We start from the raw sequence: 17,919 nt of genomic DNA, 5'->3' as shown, positions 1-17,919 counted from the left end.
AACCTTTAAGATCGATAAAATTTCATGAAATAAAAATTCCCAAAAGTTTTGAATAAGTCTATCCTACTCTTTCGTACTCAAGATTGTACTGCAGTAAATTTAATTTAGTGTGACGTTCGAAAGACGAAGAGTGCGAAAGAATAAGGATGGATATATACAAAACTTTTAAGTAAGAAAGGAATATAAATTTTGACTTCATGAAATTTTCCTGATTTGAAAAGTGTGCCGGAGCCATTATAAATTGTTTTATTTTTTATTGATAATTTTGAGAACGTTTATGGCCCTGGCACACCTTTTACCGTGCTATCACACTAGAATTTTTTCAATTTGTAAATTAAATTTAATTTTCAGATGAATTGTTCCTAATCATAATTTTTCATTAAAAATCATTTGAATTGAAAGATTCTCGCTTAGTTATTGATATAAACTAATAATTGGCCCACCAAAATATGTTTAAACATGCTAAAATAACATAAATGTGGTTGCTCAATTAAATTTGAATTCAGCAAATTAAAATGTTAAAATTGCTCATTGATTTTCCTGATTTGAAAAGTGTGCCGGAGCCATTATAAATTATTTTATTTTTTATTTATAATTTTGAAACCGTTTATGGCCCTGGCACACCTTTTACCGTGCTATCACACTAGGATTTTTTCAATTTGTAAATTCAATTTAATTTTCAGATAACTTGCTTATCTGCATTATATTGCATTAAAAATCATTTGAATTGATAGATTTTCGTTTATTTATTGATATAAACTAATACTTGGCCCATCAAAAATCATGATTAAATATCCTAAAATAACATAAATGTGGTTGCTCAATTAAATTTGAATTCAGCAAATTAATTGCTCAATAATTTCAATTTTGTTGCAGTTAAACAAGTAGTCTTTTGAACCAAATTCTTCTTATTAATTTTATTTACTCGTAATTGATTGTTATTTATGGCCAAAAAAAGTAAGTACAGTGATTAGTGATAAACTTGTACACCAGTGAAGTTTCAGTATAGGAAGTAATTTGCTGAGTTCCTCCAAAGCAATTTGAAGGAAATTGTTGTGTCAAGAAATTGCAGTTGGGAGTCTCTTCATGAACCTTCTTGCCTACAATCCTTTCTTCTGGCTTTGGGGATTTTTTTGCATAATAGATAAGTGACTTAAAAGACATTTTAAGTACTATCACACATTTTCCGGAGTCATTCACAATCAAAAATCTCGCGGAACTATTTAAAATTGAGCAAATTTCTTGCAAAATGTGTACTGGCTGTGAGAATTTTCAAGTAAATTCTAGAAATCTTATAATGCTCAATTGGCTCAATTGAATTTAAAATTAAAACGTGAAAAATCCTAGTGTGATAGCACCGTTATCCGGCAAATTTCATGAAGTCAAAATTCACATCCCTTTCCCCTTTCTTTCTCAAACATTTCGCATATGATATACCATTCTTTCGCACTCCAAATTCGGTTGAGATAAATTTAATTTTGTACAATGTTTAAAAGAAGAGAAAGAAGAGTGCGAAAGTTGCGAAAATTTCATTCGAGTACATGAAATTTTCTTGATCGGAAGCATTAAGAAATATGACACTGATTCGTTGAAGTAAATTTGATGTGATCAAAAAATTTAAAAGAAATAGGAATTTTGGTTAGATTCCTTATATCTTGGCATCTTGGAATTACGGGTCTGCCTATCACTGAGAGAAATCTGAAAAAGTTAAACTAACATTCCGGAAATGTTAATTTTACCCTGCATTATTGTTCCGAAATCGATGTAAATATTACCCTTTTAAAGTGTATTAGAAGTTAAAGTTACATTTTTTCATGTTAATTTTGCACTTAAAAAGGTGTAAATTTAGCTTTAAAAAATGTTGATATATTTTCACACCTAAAAAGTATTAAAGTTACGAGGAAAAAAGTTAATCGCACCCTCTTTTTTTCTCAGGTATGTCTAAAATTTAGTCAGTTGACTTAAGAAAAAATGTATTGGAAAAAACCACAAACTTTTTGTCAATTTTCACCGAAAATTCCAGCTCATGTTAATTAAAATCATTAAAACTATGCTTAAGTATATGAACCATATGAACATTGAGTACAAGTTGAGAGTTGACTTTTCTACTACAATATAGATTTTTTTTTATTTTGTGCATTATATAATTATAATGAAATTTTAACTTCATCCTCATATTTCAAGCCCCAATTCTCGGTTTTTGAGAGTGTTAGTGGGTGGGCAAAAAGTGATGAAGAGCGTATAAAATGCACCAGTTCGAACTACAGTGTTGAATTTCCTTGCAATTAATTTTAATAAATTTGCAATTAGACGATGCTGTAATTTATATCCGCACAATGTGGTTTTTCCGCACCATATAGACCTTAACATATACTACATTACAAGCATTTTCGGTCAGGAAAACATGGATGGAGACAACAAATGAGTTGGTGAATTTTTAGTAGGAGAATGTGAAAGTCTTTCCTGTTCATAATCCATTTTTCATTACAATAAACTGATGCTGGGGACTTCTTGGAAGGATATTTGAGAGACTTCATTGAAAAATTCTATTTTGACTTCCTTTTTTTTTTAATTTGCTTTCACAATTTTTTCCATGCAACATTCCCACATAGAGCCCATCGGCACGAGTCCAAATGCTCACCAAGTCTTCAGAATGTTTCAAGGGAACTTTATGCTGCGTCATGCCACGTGGAATTCCGGAAATCCGGACGAATTCCTCAAATTTTAATCTTTTATAAACAAGCACAGATTCACCCAAATTCCTAGCAATTCCATAAGGACTAATAGATTTTTATTGAATAAAAAATCCCTGGTGGATAGAGCCAGATTCTGCAAACAGCTCTATGTTTTGATTTACCAATTCCAGGAAGTGTATTATGTACAGAAAAATTATTTGTTTTCGAATTTTCCATCGAGTAATTTTTCTTACTCTGCATAAATATGAATGCTAAAATAATTTCTACTTACTGATTGAGAGATATTAAAAAATACATACAAATTTCACTTAACAAATTCTACTGCCTTTGTGTTTAATAAAACTATTAGGATTTTCAATATAGATTTATCTACCGCTGCCGCCGATTTACCCAATGCCACAGGAAAACGGGATAAAATCCAAAATTTAGGTGAATATAGATTTGTGCCAAATGATCCCTCAATCTATTTGCAAGAACAATTTTGCTTAAAGTATGACAATTTACAGAAAATACAAATATAATAAATGCATTTGAGTTATAGAGGCACCCAATCATTTTTCACTGAGAAAAAAAAGAGGGTGCGATTAACATTTTTTCCTCATAACATTAACACTTTTTAGGTGTAAAAATATATCAACATTTTTTAATGTTAATTTTACACCTTTTCAAGGGTAAAAAGGGTAAAATTAACATGAAAAAAGGATAACTTTAACCCCTAATACACCTAAAAAAGGTATTATTTACACCGATTTCGGATCAATACTGCAGGGTAAAATTAACATTTCTGGAATGTTAATTTAACTTTTTCGGATTTCTCTCAGTGTTCGGATATTTCGTATATAATACACAGTAAAAAAAAATTGAAAATTTTCAACCACGTTGTTAATTTGAAAATGTGTAAAATTTTAACACAATAATAGTGTTAAATCGGATAAATTAATTATTTAATTGCGATCGGTGTAAAATTTCTTACAATTATAGTCATAAAATTTTTTTAACAATGTTTCGTGATTTAAATCTGTTGAAAAAATCTAAAATTTACTACCATTATATGTAGTATGATTATAGTTTGTATAAATAATTATCCTAATTAAATATGTTAATAAAAACAATTTAGGTCTTTTCTATTTGTATGAGCATTATTATAAACATCGAAACATACATATTTTCACCGTTCAAAAAATGTTTTTTTTATGAGTTAGCTCTTTGTCATTCTAAATGATGCGCAAATTTTCATAAAATTTACGCATCAAATATCAATTTGCTTGAGTTAGTCCCTTATTTCACAAAAATTTGAACGATAAATCTATTTTGTTCCCCTTGAAATTTTATAAAATTCTCTGTCTGAGTGCATTAAAACCTCAAAATCGCCAAAAAGTGAGTCGGCCCCTTGTAATTTATAAGGAGCGACGTGATCAAAAATTAACACTATTATAGTTTTATCATAAATTTTCACACTATTATAGTGTGAAGCCTTGTGTATTTCAACCAAAGTTGCTGAATTTTTAAACAGAAGTTGTGTAAAAATTGTTGAATTTCCAATTAAGACTTATACTTCAGTCGAGATGCTTTTCATTGGGCAAAAGTCATATAAAACATCAAATATTTACATGCATAATAAGTATATCGGAAATTACTGTAGAAATTATTTTATAATTATTGTTTTCCTTTATAAAATTATTTTAAATACATTTTAAAATGGAATAAAAATAGATATCACGGACACCAAGTTTTCTAAAGTTCCTTACTCTTTCCAAATTCTTTAAAGAATATTTTTCTAGAGTATTACATTCGTGGCGAACACACACTCCTTTGTTTTTTTGGAAGTGTACAACACTTAGAACTTGAAAAAAGTTTTAAAAAATGTAATTTTGAGAAGTAAAAGAAATGTCCGTTTTACAAACTATCCGAAATTCATCACAGATTTCTTAACGCTTTATATGAAATCCTAAAAACAAAAACTAATTTTCAAATTAATTTTTAAGTTAATTTTCAAATAACCTAATTAACGAAATAAGACCAATTTAGGTGGCAAAAAGTGCATACTTGGCCAAAAGGGCTGACTCTACCCTAGATGATAAAGGAAAAGAGTTAGTCCTTGAGTGGCCCTTAATCGATTTTTTAGTTTTATTTTATTATTTAAACCAAATCATTAACATATTTTCTTCGGAGCGTTTTTAATTGGTATTTAATAGAAACTTTTCTGAACTGGGTCAAAATATCCTCAATATTTAATTTACTCATTTTGAATTCTTTAATCCGTTAAGGACAATGATGAGCTTAATAGGGGAAAGTACTCTTCCTTCGAACGTTCATGCCTTCGAATAATGTGATTTTCTTTTATCTTCCCTAAAGACTTACACATAATTATCACGTAATAATCGATAATTGACGATAAGTTAACTAATATTTAATAGAAATGTGTAAGTCTCTTAGGAAAAAATGTAAGAAAATTCACATTATTCGAAGGCATGAACGTTCGAAGGAAGAGTACTTTCCCCTACATCTGATATATCCGAAACTGCTTAAAACTTCTGCAGTTTTCCTATTAAGCGTGAACTTAATGAGCCTTACTCAATAATTAACTTTAATTCTCGGGGTCAGCAAAGATTTTCTTTAAGGAACTAATGTACAGAAAAATCATAAAAGGAACAAAGCGTCTTAATAACGGTTCTAGGGGAAAGCGTACTACCTTTGGACGATTCAAGTCAAGCTTCGATAACAATTCATTTTTTTTCAATGTGTTTTAAATGAATTTGACACATTTTAATAATTACATTAATAGGCAGTTCAATGCTTCAAATTTCCAGATAGAAACTGTGGATGAAATCCATTACGAACAAACCAAAAAAGAATGAGTTGTCCGAAGCTTGAGTCGTCCGTAGCTGGCGTGTTTTCCCTTATATGATTTAAAACCTTAAAAATGTAGCTATTGATGTGCTAATTTTTAAATTTTAAAATACTAAATTGTTTTAAATGTCAAGTAAAATGTCAATTCAACCAACATGTTTTCACCATCAAACCCAGCAAGTTTGGCACTGAGTATGTAGAAGGTAATTCTGTAGGTCTATTTTTTGGTAAGGTTTAGGGGAAACTGGGGCACCACCAAACACGGGGTACCACCAAACACAAATTTTTATTTCTAAATTACTTGGACTATCTCGACCATTTCTTCAGTGGACAAGCATCCCTATAGTGCCTATAAATTCCTATCGGTCTTATCCTCTGATATTCAATATACGATTAAAAAATCGCAGTGTTTGATGGTACCCCGTGTTTGGTAGTGCCCCAGTTTCCCCTAAGATAATTTTCGTTAAAAATGTAAATGAATGTGTGAATACAGTGACAGAAAAAAGTAAATTTCGCACTTTCGCAAATCGCAACCTGAATTTTCACACATACAGTCAAACAAATTCTGTTTACGTGTATAAAGAAATATTTTTTTCTTACCGAAAAGATGTTTAGAATTGACCTACTGATAACTTCAGTAAAATGTATACCAAGTATGTGAGCTTTTGAGAAAAATAGATAGTGATGAATTAAATTCCGAATTAAAACGTGACATTTCGCAATAATTGCCTTTAATATAAATCACATCATTTCAGCAACTATAATTTTATTATGCCTGCTGGAATTTTGGTATATAGAGCGCATTATTGTAATTACGCCATTCATGCAATGATTAATTACGCGGAGCATGCAAACAAATAAATTTCGTACAGTCCGCTGTCACTAGACACTTCGGAATATAAATAATTCAGTTTGACACCTAATTTATAAAACGTCAACTATGAACCCCCCCCTTCCAGCTATACGTTTCGTTTGGTAGTCAACAAGCAACTCTCCCCATTTCTCACCATTTATACACTTCACACACGACCCCCCAAAAGGGTCGGAGGTTTGGGCACAAGTCATGCTCATGTACGTACGGATACGTCAGTTGAGGAGCTACACTTTTAAATGGACAACTATATGAAGCAACATTGATTGCCTAATTCTTAGTATGATCGAATGCGGGATTATTCGATATTGATAATGAGTCAAAAAAATATAGTTAAAATCAATGGATGTGGGATTCAATACCATGATTTCGATCCGAATGTTATTATGCTTTATACTTTTTATGAGATTTCGTTAATGGAAAAAATGTGTAGGGGAAAATGCCCATGCTTTGCATGGTCCTAAGCTTCATTATGCCTAAATTTTGCCTATATTATTGCATAAATGTGACACCGTAATATATTTTAAAAACAAGACGCTTTTTCCCTATTTTTTAAAATATGGGTACGATGAGTCATCTTTATTGAAAAACATTGGAAAAATTAGGCATAATAAAGCTTGGGACCGTGCAAAGTATGGGCACTTTCCCCTAGGTTCCAAAACATATTGCGATTCATAATAGAATAATTTATTGTATATGGGATAGAATCTAAATCATATCATTTTAAAAACCAATACCATATAGGGGAAAGTGGGGTACCTTTGAAATTGGGATTTTTTACCTATTTTTAAATAAAATTAAGCCTTATCTTAAAATAATTTAGCTGCACAAACAGATTGAGAAGCTAAATTACATTAAGATATGGCTCAGTTTCACTTAATCATAAGAGAAAAATCACAGTTTCAAAGGTGCCCCACTTTCCCCTATATGGTATTGGTTTTGAAAGCGATATGATTTAGATTCTACCCCATATACAATAAATTATTCAAATGTGCCCCACTTCCCCCTATAGGAGTAAAATGAATCCTTTAATGGAATAAAATCAATTTTGAAATTTTACTCAATTAATTAAAAAAAAACATAAATACAATTTTTTTGGGATTGCATTTTTTATTTCTCCTGCTCACTTCTTTAAAAATTTTCTCTCACTATTATCAGATCTATTAAAGCCTATGAATAAGAATGAAATCAAATTAAAATAAATAAAAACAATAATTAAAAAATAAAATCAAGTCAAATGAAGAAATGAGAATTAATAGAATTTCAAAATACTTTTAAATGCTTTTTGGAAAATCATTGTTTTTGATTTTGATCCATTATGGGGTAAAATCAGTCTTAAATACCATTTAGAAAACATGTTTTTTCAAAAATATAGCACCAATTTTCCAAAATTTAAACTTATTGCACTTGGATTTGAATATTTTGAACGTAGTCTTGTAATTATCTTCTTTCGCGAGCAACTGTTATAAAACATTTCATGAAATATGCATTGAAATTCTTGTATACCCCAATGTTGGTAGATATTCAAATTCCTCCACAAAACCTGAATATTACCAGGAAATTTCCATCGTAATGCGTTACACTATCGGTAATGAGAAATGTGACAAAAAATTGCACCATGTCAAAATGAAGAAATCCTAGGCACGACTCTATATTGGATTGCGTGCTCGTGTCCGGATAATATCGGGGAAATGGCTTATAAAATACCTGCTAACTGTCAAATTATACGCATAACCGTCATAAATTGTTTTTTTTTCTCCTCAGTCTGAGGCGGTGTGTTCGCGCATGAAGTGTAGCTTTTCGCGCTCTCACCAATGATTTTTATCAGTACACCGATTAGATTCATAATTTCAAACATGAAAGGCCATTACTCTCTTGGAACATGGTGCTGTGTAGGAGGAAAATGTTGGGACATTGCTCTTGTTTATCCACCTGCTTTTGTTCACTTTTGTGGGGACTTTGGATATTTAGAGCATGATTTTTACGTGTTGGACAGAGAATTTAGTCATTCGGATTAGGGTGGTTCTGAGGGTTACATTTTTGGACCACCATCGGGGCTTTGCAACACATTTCAGCTGTATTCTCGACCTTTGTGACAAATTAACGTTCACCGTAAATCGTGATTCCGGAAACATGAAACGCCAACTTTACCACTAATTTATTTCTTTATCATTTTTATGAATTTATTTTTTATGAATTTATTATTTTGCCATTAAACAAAATACAAGATCATTTTGGGTAAAGTATTTTTATAGATTCATTTATTAAAAGTCCTGTTTAAATTCATGCCGATTTAAGGTACAGAGTGTATGTTTGGAATTACACCATTTTTACTGCTCGAACTCAAAGAGAGAGCAGTTATATAATCGTCTGTTTTTTTCAACTTTTCATTGTTCTGAAGCTTAAACGGTAACAAATATCGACTTCCAGTCTTCTATGATCCCCAGTAAAAAAACAATATCTCTCGACGTTTTTTTTAACCTCCCCACCCCCCTCTAACCCCTAAAAACCATTTTTTTGGGTTTTCTCAAAATTGGCTCAAGCTTTTTCAATGATTTTCGAATATGTTTTAGAGGTAGTCCAGGCGTACATTTCGCTCTGACATACTTATGACCAGAAAATTCGCCATTTAGAATTATTGAAGGTCAAAGATCAACCACTTTGGAATGCCCATTTTTCAACCGATTTGGTTGAATTTAGAGTTTTTGGAAAGATATTGAAATTTTGAAACCGGCTGTATCGGTCTTGATTGGTAATAAACCGGTTAAGTACCGATTTTGAATAATTTTTGTCGGTAATTTTTTTTACTTGACCTTAAAATTGTTCTCTAGCTATAGGTCAAACGGTAAAAGATATCGACTTCTGGTCTTCGATGACCCCCAATAAAAAAACAATATCTCTAGACGTTTTTCGCCTTTTTTTTCGGTGTTTGGTCCAAGCTTTTTCAATCATTTTCGGATATGTCTTAGAGGTAATCTAGGTGAACATTTCGCCCAAACATACCTACGACCTGAAAATTCTCCATTTTGAATTATTAAAGGTCAAAAATCAATATCAATTTGGAGGGCCCATTTTTCAACCGATTTGGTTAAATTTAGATTTTTTGGAAAGGTATTGAAATTTCGAACCCGACTGCTTCGGTGTTCATCGATAATAAACCGGTCAAGTACCAATTTTTGAATAATTTTATATCCCCTATAATAAAAATCTCTTTAAAAAAATGTTTTTTCGCTTTTTTATAACTATTAATATTTGTTGGTAATTTAGATAATTCGCGGCTGACAAGAAATATCAACCGGTCCAGCGGTTCAGAATGCTCGAACTCACGAGATATTTTTAATAATTTCTTAATGGCTTTCTCATTGTCTATAAACAAGATTAAATCAGAAGTAACCCAATTTGCATACAAAAAATATGGTAACGGAAAGGTCTTTCTCGTTAGTTCGAGCACTTCACAAAGCTGGGACGCTTTGCTATCTCTTTTTTTTTTTTTTTAATATTTCTGTAAATAGCAAAAAATAAAGTGCATAGATGTATTTAATTCGATCATTAAGGGGTTAAGTAGGTCAAGATGACTCCTTTAAATTTTTTTCAATATAGTAAAAAAAATTAAAAATTCATCCATTGAGACCTGATTTTTGAAGATTTTTTAAATAAAAAATCATTCTTTTCGGAGAGAAAGATTTCTTGGTTTTTGTTTATCTGAAAATCCAAAAACTAAGTATTTCCTGTTAGCTGATAAGTTAAGCTAATTTTGGGACTAAGGATTTTAACGGAAAAGGAAACGTAGTGTAAAATACGTCAAAAATGATATTCTTTTTTTTAGAAAATTCTCCCAAAAATTCAAATTTAATATTCATTTATAAATCTTTCTTTCAAAGACTAGTTCAACTCATCAGATACTACAAAAAAATTGGTTTTCGATTTTCAGATGTACTATTTTCAAAGAATCTTGTTCAATAAAAGTATGTTTTTTTTTGCAAAAGTCTCCGAAAATCAAATTCCACCGGCTGAATTTTTAAAATTTAAAATGAAAATTTCAGAAAATATAGTTTAAACACTCTTTTATTCCTAAGAGCTTGAATTTAATTTTTTTTTTTATTTTGACCCAAGTCAGGTAAAGTGCCCTCGAGTCGACTAGTTCCTCGACTCGACCGGTGGTCAATATTTGAATGTTTTAATGCTGAATTTCTATAAAATTGTCAGTGATTCGTATTTATTTATGGAATAATTGACCTATTAATGTTAGATCATACGCCAAATATTAATGCAAAAATTGAATAAATAACTCTAACGGTCGAAATGAGGAACCGGTCGACTTGAGGTAATAGTTTACCTTACCCCCTTAATATCAAAAAACAAGTTAAATTCAATTTATGAAAACAAGAAGATACATATTAAAAAATGTATTGATATTGTATTTTTGGAATTCTTTTGTATATTTGTTTTTTTTTTATAAATCTGTAGTGATAAATATGCAATAAAATTTGTTAAAAAAAATCACATACAATAAATCGCAATCCAAAATTCAAACATTCCGCTACAATTTCTGAATTTACAATACAAAAAAATGTTCTTTGAAAATAATAATAAAAATAAAAAAATACTATTTATTTGCAGTCAGATATGCGTTTTGAGTCATTTTATGAATTGAACATGAAACTGTTTTAATTAAATTCAGCATTATTGTTGGATCCTCTCCATGTGAATATTGTTTGACGGTCGTTATATATAAAAAAAAAAACAATTGACGAATATAATGTACGCATTTTGAGTAGTTTTATTGCTTTTAATATTGTGTAAATTTGGTCAAATGAATATACAAATATGTAGCTTGAAAGGTTGGAAATTTCAATGATGGTTAGGCGAAAAAAAGGCTGAAAATGAGTTTCATTATGCAAATAGATTGACTGAAATAAATAAATCATGGACAAAGAGGAAATTTAGTTCTTGCCAAAAGTGAGGGGTAATTGGAATAAAATATTTAATTAAATTTATTATTTCAGTGCTATAAAAAGTCCAAACAATCCCATTTTGCTTTGGGATTTATTGGACAATAGCACTGTAAAAAAAACTGGATTTTTATTTGGATTTCTGCACTCATACGTTGTATTATTTGCACTATAATACAGAGAAAAAAGTTTAATCGCAATTTTATATGTTGTTTGTGCAAAAATTGACGGTAGTGCAAATTGCAGTAATTGAATTAGTTCATCAACTGATGACCTAACCGAGAATGGTATCCCTCCAATATAATTCTCTGTGGCCATCGCAATAAAGCTCCAATATTGAATTATTTTTAGCAAAACAAATCAATTTAATTGTTTATTATATATTTTTCTTGTTTTTCTTTTCAGAATATTTCCTGGATATGGCTTCGCAAGAGATTTAATCACATAAACTAATATTTTGACTTTTGTGGTAAAATCTGCTCAATTTTTGGACTCTAAAATTCAAAGGTGGTTATAAGGGAATTGTAAAAAAGTTTAAAAAATATTTTGTGGCATAGAGATTGTCAGAATTAATAACATTAGCCCCTAAGTGTTCATACATTCTTGTGAGTGTCAGTTTTTTAACAATAAATCTCTGTGGTTTAGTGATGACGTCATGAGAGCCCTCTTCAATTGGCGCTTTTGGATACTATTTTACATATATTTTGCCCAACAATGTGAGTAATACCTTATCTATACAAAATTATTACCTAAATTACCATATAAATAATTTATAGAATAAATTATTATCAAGGTAAAAGTTCCCTAGGAAGCTTAAATAAATTTTAAATTACTTCAAGAACCTATAGATCAATCCAGATGATGATATGTACCTTCGAATTCCCAAAAAATAATCCATTCAAACCGCAAAAATTGTGATTAATTAATGGGACATTTGGTTATTTAGTGGTTTACCCAGAAACTTCATAAAGAACTCGAATTGACGTTTGTGTGAAGGGTTTTTTTTTGTGGTTTTAGCAATGTATTTCAGTTGACAAAGAGTAAGTGATTATATTTCACAAGTTGTATATTTTATTGGATATTCAGCAGTTAAATATCTCTAGTAATACCTCTATAAAACATTCAAAAATAACCACATGATAGGCATTCATTGACTTCAATAGAAAAATTTAATTTACTCTCATTACAGCTATGATTGATTTTCAGTTATAATAAATTCAATTAAAATATATCAATTTTCAACAATAATTTCCACCCCGATTTATATGTATTATTAACCATTTCCACTGTGACTAATTCCATTGAATTAATCATTGTGCAATTTTAATTGAAATAATTTCAATATTGATAATATATTGATGAGTCACAGGTGGGATACTTTATAGTCAAACTCTCAACCAATAATGTTATAGTAAAATCGTATAAAGTGACTTAACAGTACCGTAGGATAAACCTTAGGGGAAACTGGGGCAGTAGGAAACATTGAGTAGTTTTAAACACTTTGATTTTTTTTAAGATAGATATCAGACTTCATAGGACGAGATTCATGATTCATGATTAATTCATGATTAATATAATATAATGGGTGTAAACACAAGTAGATTTTTATTCTCCAATAGTGTCTTGGATAAAAAGGTAAATTGAACTCTATTTGAACAAAAAGTCGTTGAAGTTAGAAGAATTCAAATTCAATTTCGAATTTTCATACTAAATTTTCGAACAAGATGGGGAAAATTTATCAAATATCACACTAAAAAGCTGGCAAAAGTGATTATGGAGTGATTAAATAATGGGACAAGAACAGTAAGCATATCTGTTCTATTTTTCCTCACAACAATGTGAAGAACGACACATTTTGACACTTGAACACTTCGAAATTCGAACAGTATGTAACTTCAGCCAACTTGCGAAAGTATAAAGAAGTAAGAAAGTCTCTTTTTTGGATCTTCAAACAGATTTTTGAATTTTTCAAGATCTACTTGTGGATGGTAAGATAAGATTCTTTATCTAATGAAGAAAATGTCGATATAAGGTCCAAGTAGTGGAGACGTAATGCACTACCTAGACACACTTAGGACTTAAGGCAAAATATGGCCTACTTACTCACTTACTTACTTACGTAGCTGCAACGTTTATTTAAGGAACCGGGCCTCTCACACTAACCTCCTCCAATCCTGGCGACTCTCCGTCAGCTTTCTCCAGTAACGTAACATAGGTCGCTGTCGAAAAGTTCGTCCTATTTATACGAGACTCCTTGCGAATTTCCGTAACAATCGCGCTTTTCCTTGCTCAACCTTCTCTAGAAGGACCAAATCACTTGTTCATTAGCGTTAGGCCGGCTTCAGACCTAAGGTTTAGCCCAGTTCCCGATGGTCTCGAAATTCAAAATAACAACCAAGTTTCTTGGTTTTTCAAAATTTAATGGATCACTTGCCCATGTTGTCCAATCTTAAGTGATAATTTTCCAAAAAATCTAGATAGATAAGAAATTAGAGAAGTTAAGCCATATGGCTAAGCCTTAGGTCTGAAGCCCGTATTAGGTTCGTGACTTCCCACTGGAGTTGGTAACCAATCTTCTATCACTCATTTGGAGGTCAACATAGAAATTGAGGGGAAGAGGACTTGCATCCCATTAGTCTCCTAACCCCATGTACACTCCCGAAAGACGGCTTAACATAACTGTAATCAAAATAATGATTTGACTAAACTTCCATCAATTTCCAACTAATAAGTCATTTTAAACTATTTCAAACCGTCTCTCGGCTTAAGTCGTAAGTGTGTCAAAAGCATAAGAATCAGTGTTTACAATCACCCCATATTTGTTACTGCCCCAATTTTCTCTATTTTGTAAATATTAAATTTAGGAAGTATTTCGATTCTATTCATAACAGTCACTATCTAGGTGTTTGTTGATGTATTTATAGGCTAAACGGTTAAAGAGTAAAAAATTTGAGAACTCTTACATAAATCAGAGAAAACAATTTAGTAAATTTTAAATTGATAGATAGATTAATGTTATTCATGGTTTTGGAGAACAAGATAGGGAAAAGCGCGTTACCTTCGGACGACTCAAGCTTCAAACAATTCATTTCTTTCAATATGGGTTTATTATAATTGATTTTTATTATATTAGCTAGTTAAATGTCTCAAATTTTCTAATAAGTATGATGGATTCAATTCACTAAGAGCATAAAAAAATTATATTGTCCGAAGTTTCAGTCTTCCGTTCGTTGTTAATAATAATTCATAAGGTAAAGTGCCCTCAAGTCGACTAGTTCCTCAATACAATCTGTAGAGCTATTTATTCAATTTATTTATATTTGAATTAATATTTGGCGTATAATTTAACATTAATAGGTCAATTATTCCATAAATAAATACGAATCAGTCACAATTTCATAGAAATTGACCATCTAACATTCAAAAATTGACCACCGGTCGAGTCGAGTGACCCGTCGACTTAAAGGCACTTTACCTTATTTACCCGATTTTAGGGTTTTTGGAATTAAAAAAAAAAATAGAATTTCTGATCGTACGCTTATTGAATAATACACAAAGAATAAAATACCTACGTAATTTCCGTCAGTATGTTATTAGCTTAGAAGTTAAACGGTAAGATATGTGAAATTCTGGTCTTTGAAAATCCCACTTCCTCATGGTCTAACTAATGGTTTAATAATCTACGGTTTTTTCTCATTCTTACCCACTTTTTCCATTCCATACCTTTTTTGAGTTTCTCAAACTAAACTTACTTAAAAACAGTCTAACAAATACTGACAAATTTAATTGTTAAATAGCAGGGTCGTATAGAATATATATAATAAATGTATAAAAATGTCTGCAACTATCATTGTATCATTATGTTTTGAGAATACCGAATTATTTTTCTTGAAGAATCTATAGGATCCGTGGAATCATTCTGAAGATTTTTATGGTATTTTGAATTAAATTAATTTAATAAAATCTTAAAAATCAAAAGGAATTACAGAATCAGATTCCCATCACGCAATGTAGATATATCTACGATTGCGCTATAGCGCTATAGTGGCCTACAACCAATCATTCATCACTATTCTAAACCCCGTAGGGTTTAGAAGCCGTAGGCCGTAGGGTAACGTGTGGTATTTCTGGACAAGGTGCTTTTCGGGACATGATACGGGTATTTTGGGACACATCAAAAATCCTATAAATATTTGTTTTCTAAATATTTTTAAATTCTATGCGAAATATTAAGCAATGGACGACCGAAATAGACAGTATAACCAGTAACCAGTTGTGACCGGTTATTTTCAAAATTTGGCCTCTGGTTTATCATCAGGAAAAAATAATAACAACGGCCTATTTTAGAGTTTAAATAAAAACTTATTAATCGAATCGTCAACCCGGTACAAATGGGTTAATTGCAACTCATTTTGTCCCTAATGGATTGTATATAGACAAGTGCGTCTAATAAAGCCAGTTTATCATCTCTGTTCATTTTAATCCTCACATTAATAAATATTTATATATTACCACCATCTGCAATATGTGTTTAATATTATTTTTCAAAATTTACAACCATAATTGCAATTAAATTATGGGCATATGTTACGTGGGAAAATAATTTCGGAATGAAATAAATTGATTTTAGGGATCAATTTCAGGATTTAATGATATTTATAGCAATTTTCTCATATTTAAAAAAAAATGAATTATATTTTTTAAGTATTATTGAATAGTTTATTATTTGAATCTTTTGAATTCAATGCCTATAAACCGCCAATGATCAGAGACATGAATAATTAAATTTGCAGTCCCTGGAGATAAAATAGAAGGTAATTAAAAGTTACCGAACAAGGTAAATTTTAATTGAAAATTTAAACCTGTATGAAGGAAGTTAATTTACAATTTACACGTTTAATCGAGATGACTGTGGTGAGTTTCAATTTTCTCGTTTTACAATAGTTCATAACTCATGATACCTCTTGCTGTCTCGCTGCATATCCTACTTTTTTTCAATTTTTCCAGAGAAATCACATAATTAACACTTTGCCATGATTTTAATTGCGAAAACCAGAAATGTCGGTGGAAAATTATCTGGTGGCAGAGAAAAGTTAAAATGCTTTCATTTTCCCATCACCAGTCACCTACTAATTCAACTATTGCACTTTTGTCCATACACCGTTCGTTAGTGGTAGGTTATTTATGGTTTGGTGAATTGGTGTATGCCATAAATGAACGGAAGGAAGTGGAGAATCATGATTAATTATTGTTGTGCCGATAAAAACTCTCCCATGCACACACGAAGCTTCCCAAAAGCAGTTTCATCTCGATTTTCACCACCCACCTTACACCATTCTCCCCTTTGGTACCATACAATATCCATGGCATAGTACAGAGAGAGGTCAGGAACTCTGGTGGGATGGACTGTGACTTTCTCCTGACTCCTATCGGATGCAATTCAAGTGTTCCGTGAACATTTAATACACACCATGCACTCAAATATTGACCCACTAAAGTTCAGTGGTCGGCAAACTTCTACCACAATATTTTCCATTCCCATTTCTGTTTTGGCAGTGAATATACAAAGATATTTGTTTACTACATCCTAATAGTTTGCGCACAATTTCCATTTGACGAACAACCTGACTTCAATCGATATTCTTGGTTGGTTTTACCAACAAACATTTTATCATTAGCCATTTAAGGTAAAGAAATAGTCATTTTTTCGTAATTAAAATTAATTATATCGCATGAAACCCTCATAACGATTATTTAGGGGTTACATCGATCTGGGGCTATATTGAAAAGGATATTTTTTCGCATTTCTAAAGATCCACAATTATATCTTCTATCAAAATTCATTACGTTAAAGTCCAGCTTTCCTCGGAAATATGCGAAAAATACCGTTTTCAATATAGCCCCAGCTCAATGTAGCCCCACTTCTCTATACGTTCTTTTATCATATTGTACGTGTGAAACACTCATCGTTAATTTTTTTCTATTTATTATACATCTTGATTCAGACAATTCCTACTCCATACGGCCATCGCCGTCTTAGCGTTGTTGACTGACTTCCAAACGAAAACAACGGAAAACTCTTTGATATATCGTATAAGACATAAAATTCAACATCGTACTAGGGGAAACTTGGGAACCACCAAACACGGGGTAGCACCAAACACTGCGATTTTTTAATCAGATATTGTATAGTCCTACATGTTATTGTATAGTCCTACATGTTACTTTCTGTATCCTGGGCATGAACCAATAAACTTATTATTATTATTATTATTATTATATTAGACTTCTAAGGACAAGACCTATAGGAATTTATAGGCACTACAGGGATGCTTGTCTACTGAAGAAATGGTTGAAACAGTCCAAGTAGTTAAGAAATAAAAATTAGTGGTTGGTACTACCCCGTGATTGGTGGTGACCCAGTTTCCTCTAAGGTTGTTTTTTAAACGTATTTAGAATTTGTTTGAGTTAAAACAAATGTCCACTGAATCTGACAAAGACTAGGCTGTGACAGCCCTTTTGAGGAAAAAGGGAAGATGAAATTAAATAA

At 31.1% G+C, this 17,919-nt stretch overlaps 1 protein-coding gene across 1 annotated transcript in view; it reads left to right on the top strand.

Annotated features, from left to right (window-relative positions):
- Positions 1-17,919, top strand: part of LOC129803756 (uncharacterized) — a 391,692-nt gene that overhangs the window by 7,968 nt on the left and 365,805 nt on the right. Inside the window, exon 2 of the mRNA XM_055850537.1 lies at positions 11,775-12,085. Coding sequence (XP_055706512.1) covers positions 12,025-12,085 — 61 coding nt within the window. The 5' untranslated portion in view covers positions 11,775-12,024. The remainder of the gene's footprint in view (positions 1-11,774; positions 12,086-17,919) is intronic.

The sequence above is a fragment of the Phlebotomus papatasi genome, chromosome 2, assembly GCF_024763615.1.
Source record: "Phlebotomus papatasi isolate M1 chromosome 2, Ppap_2.1, whole genome shotgun sequence".
NCBI lineage: Eukaryota > Metazoa > Arthropoda > Insecta > Diptera > Psychodidae > Phlebotomus > Phlebotomus papatasi.
Note: the sequence above shows the minus strand (reverse complement) of the source record. Positions and strands in the feature narration are given on the sequence as shown.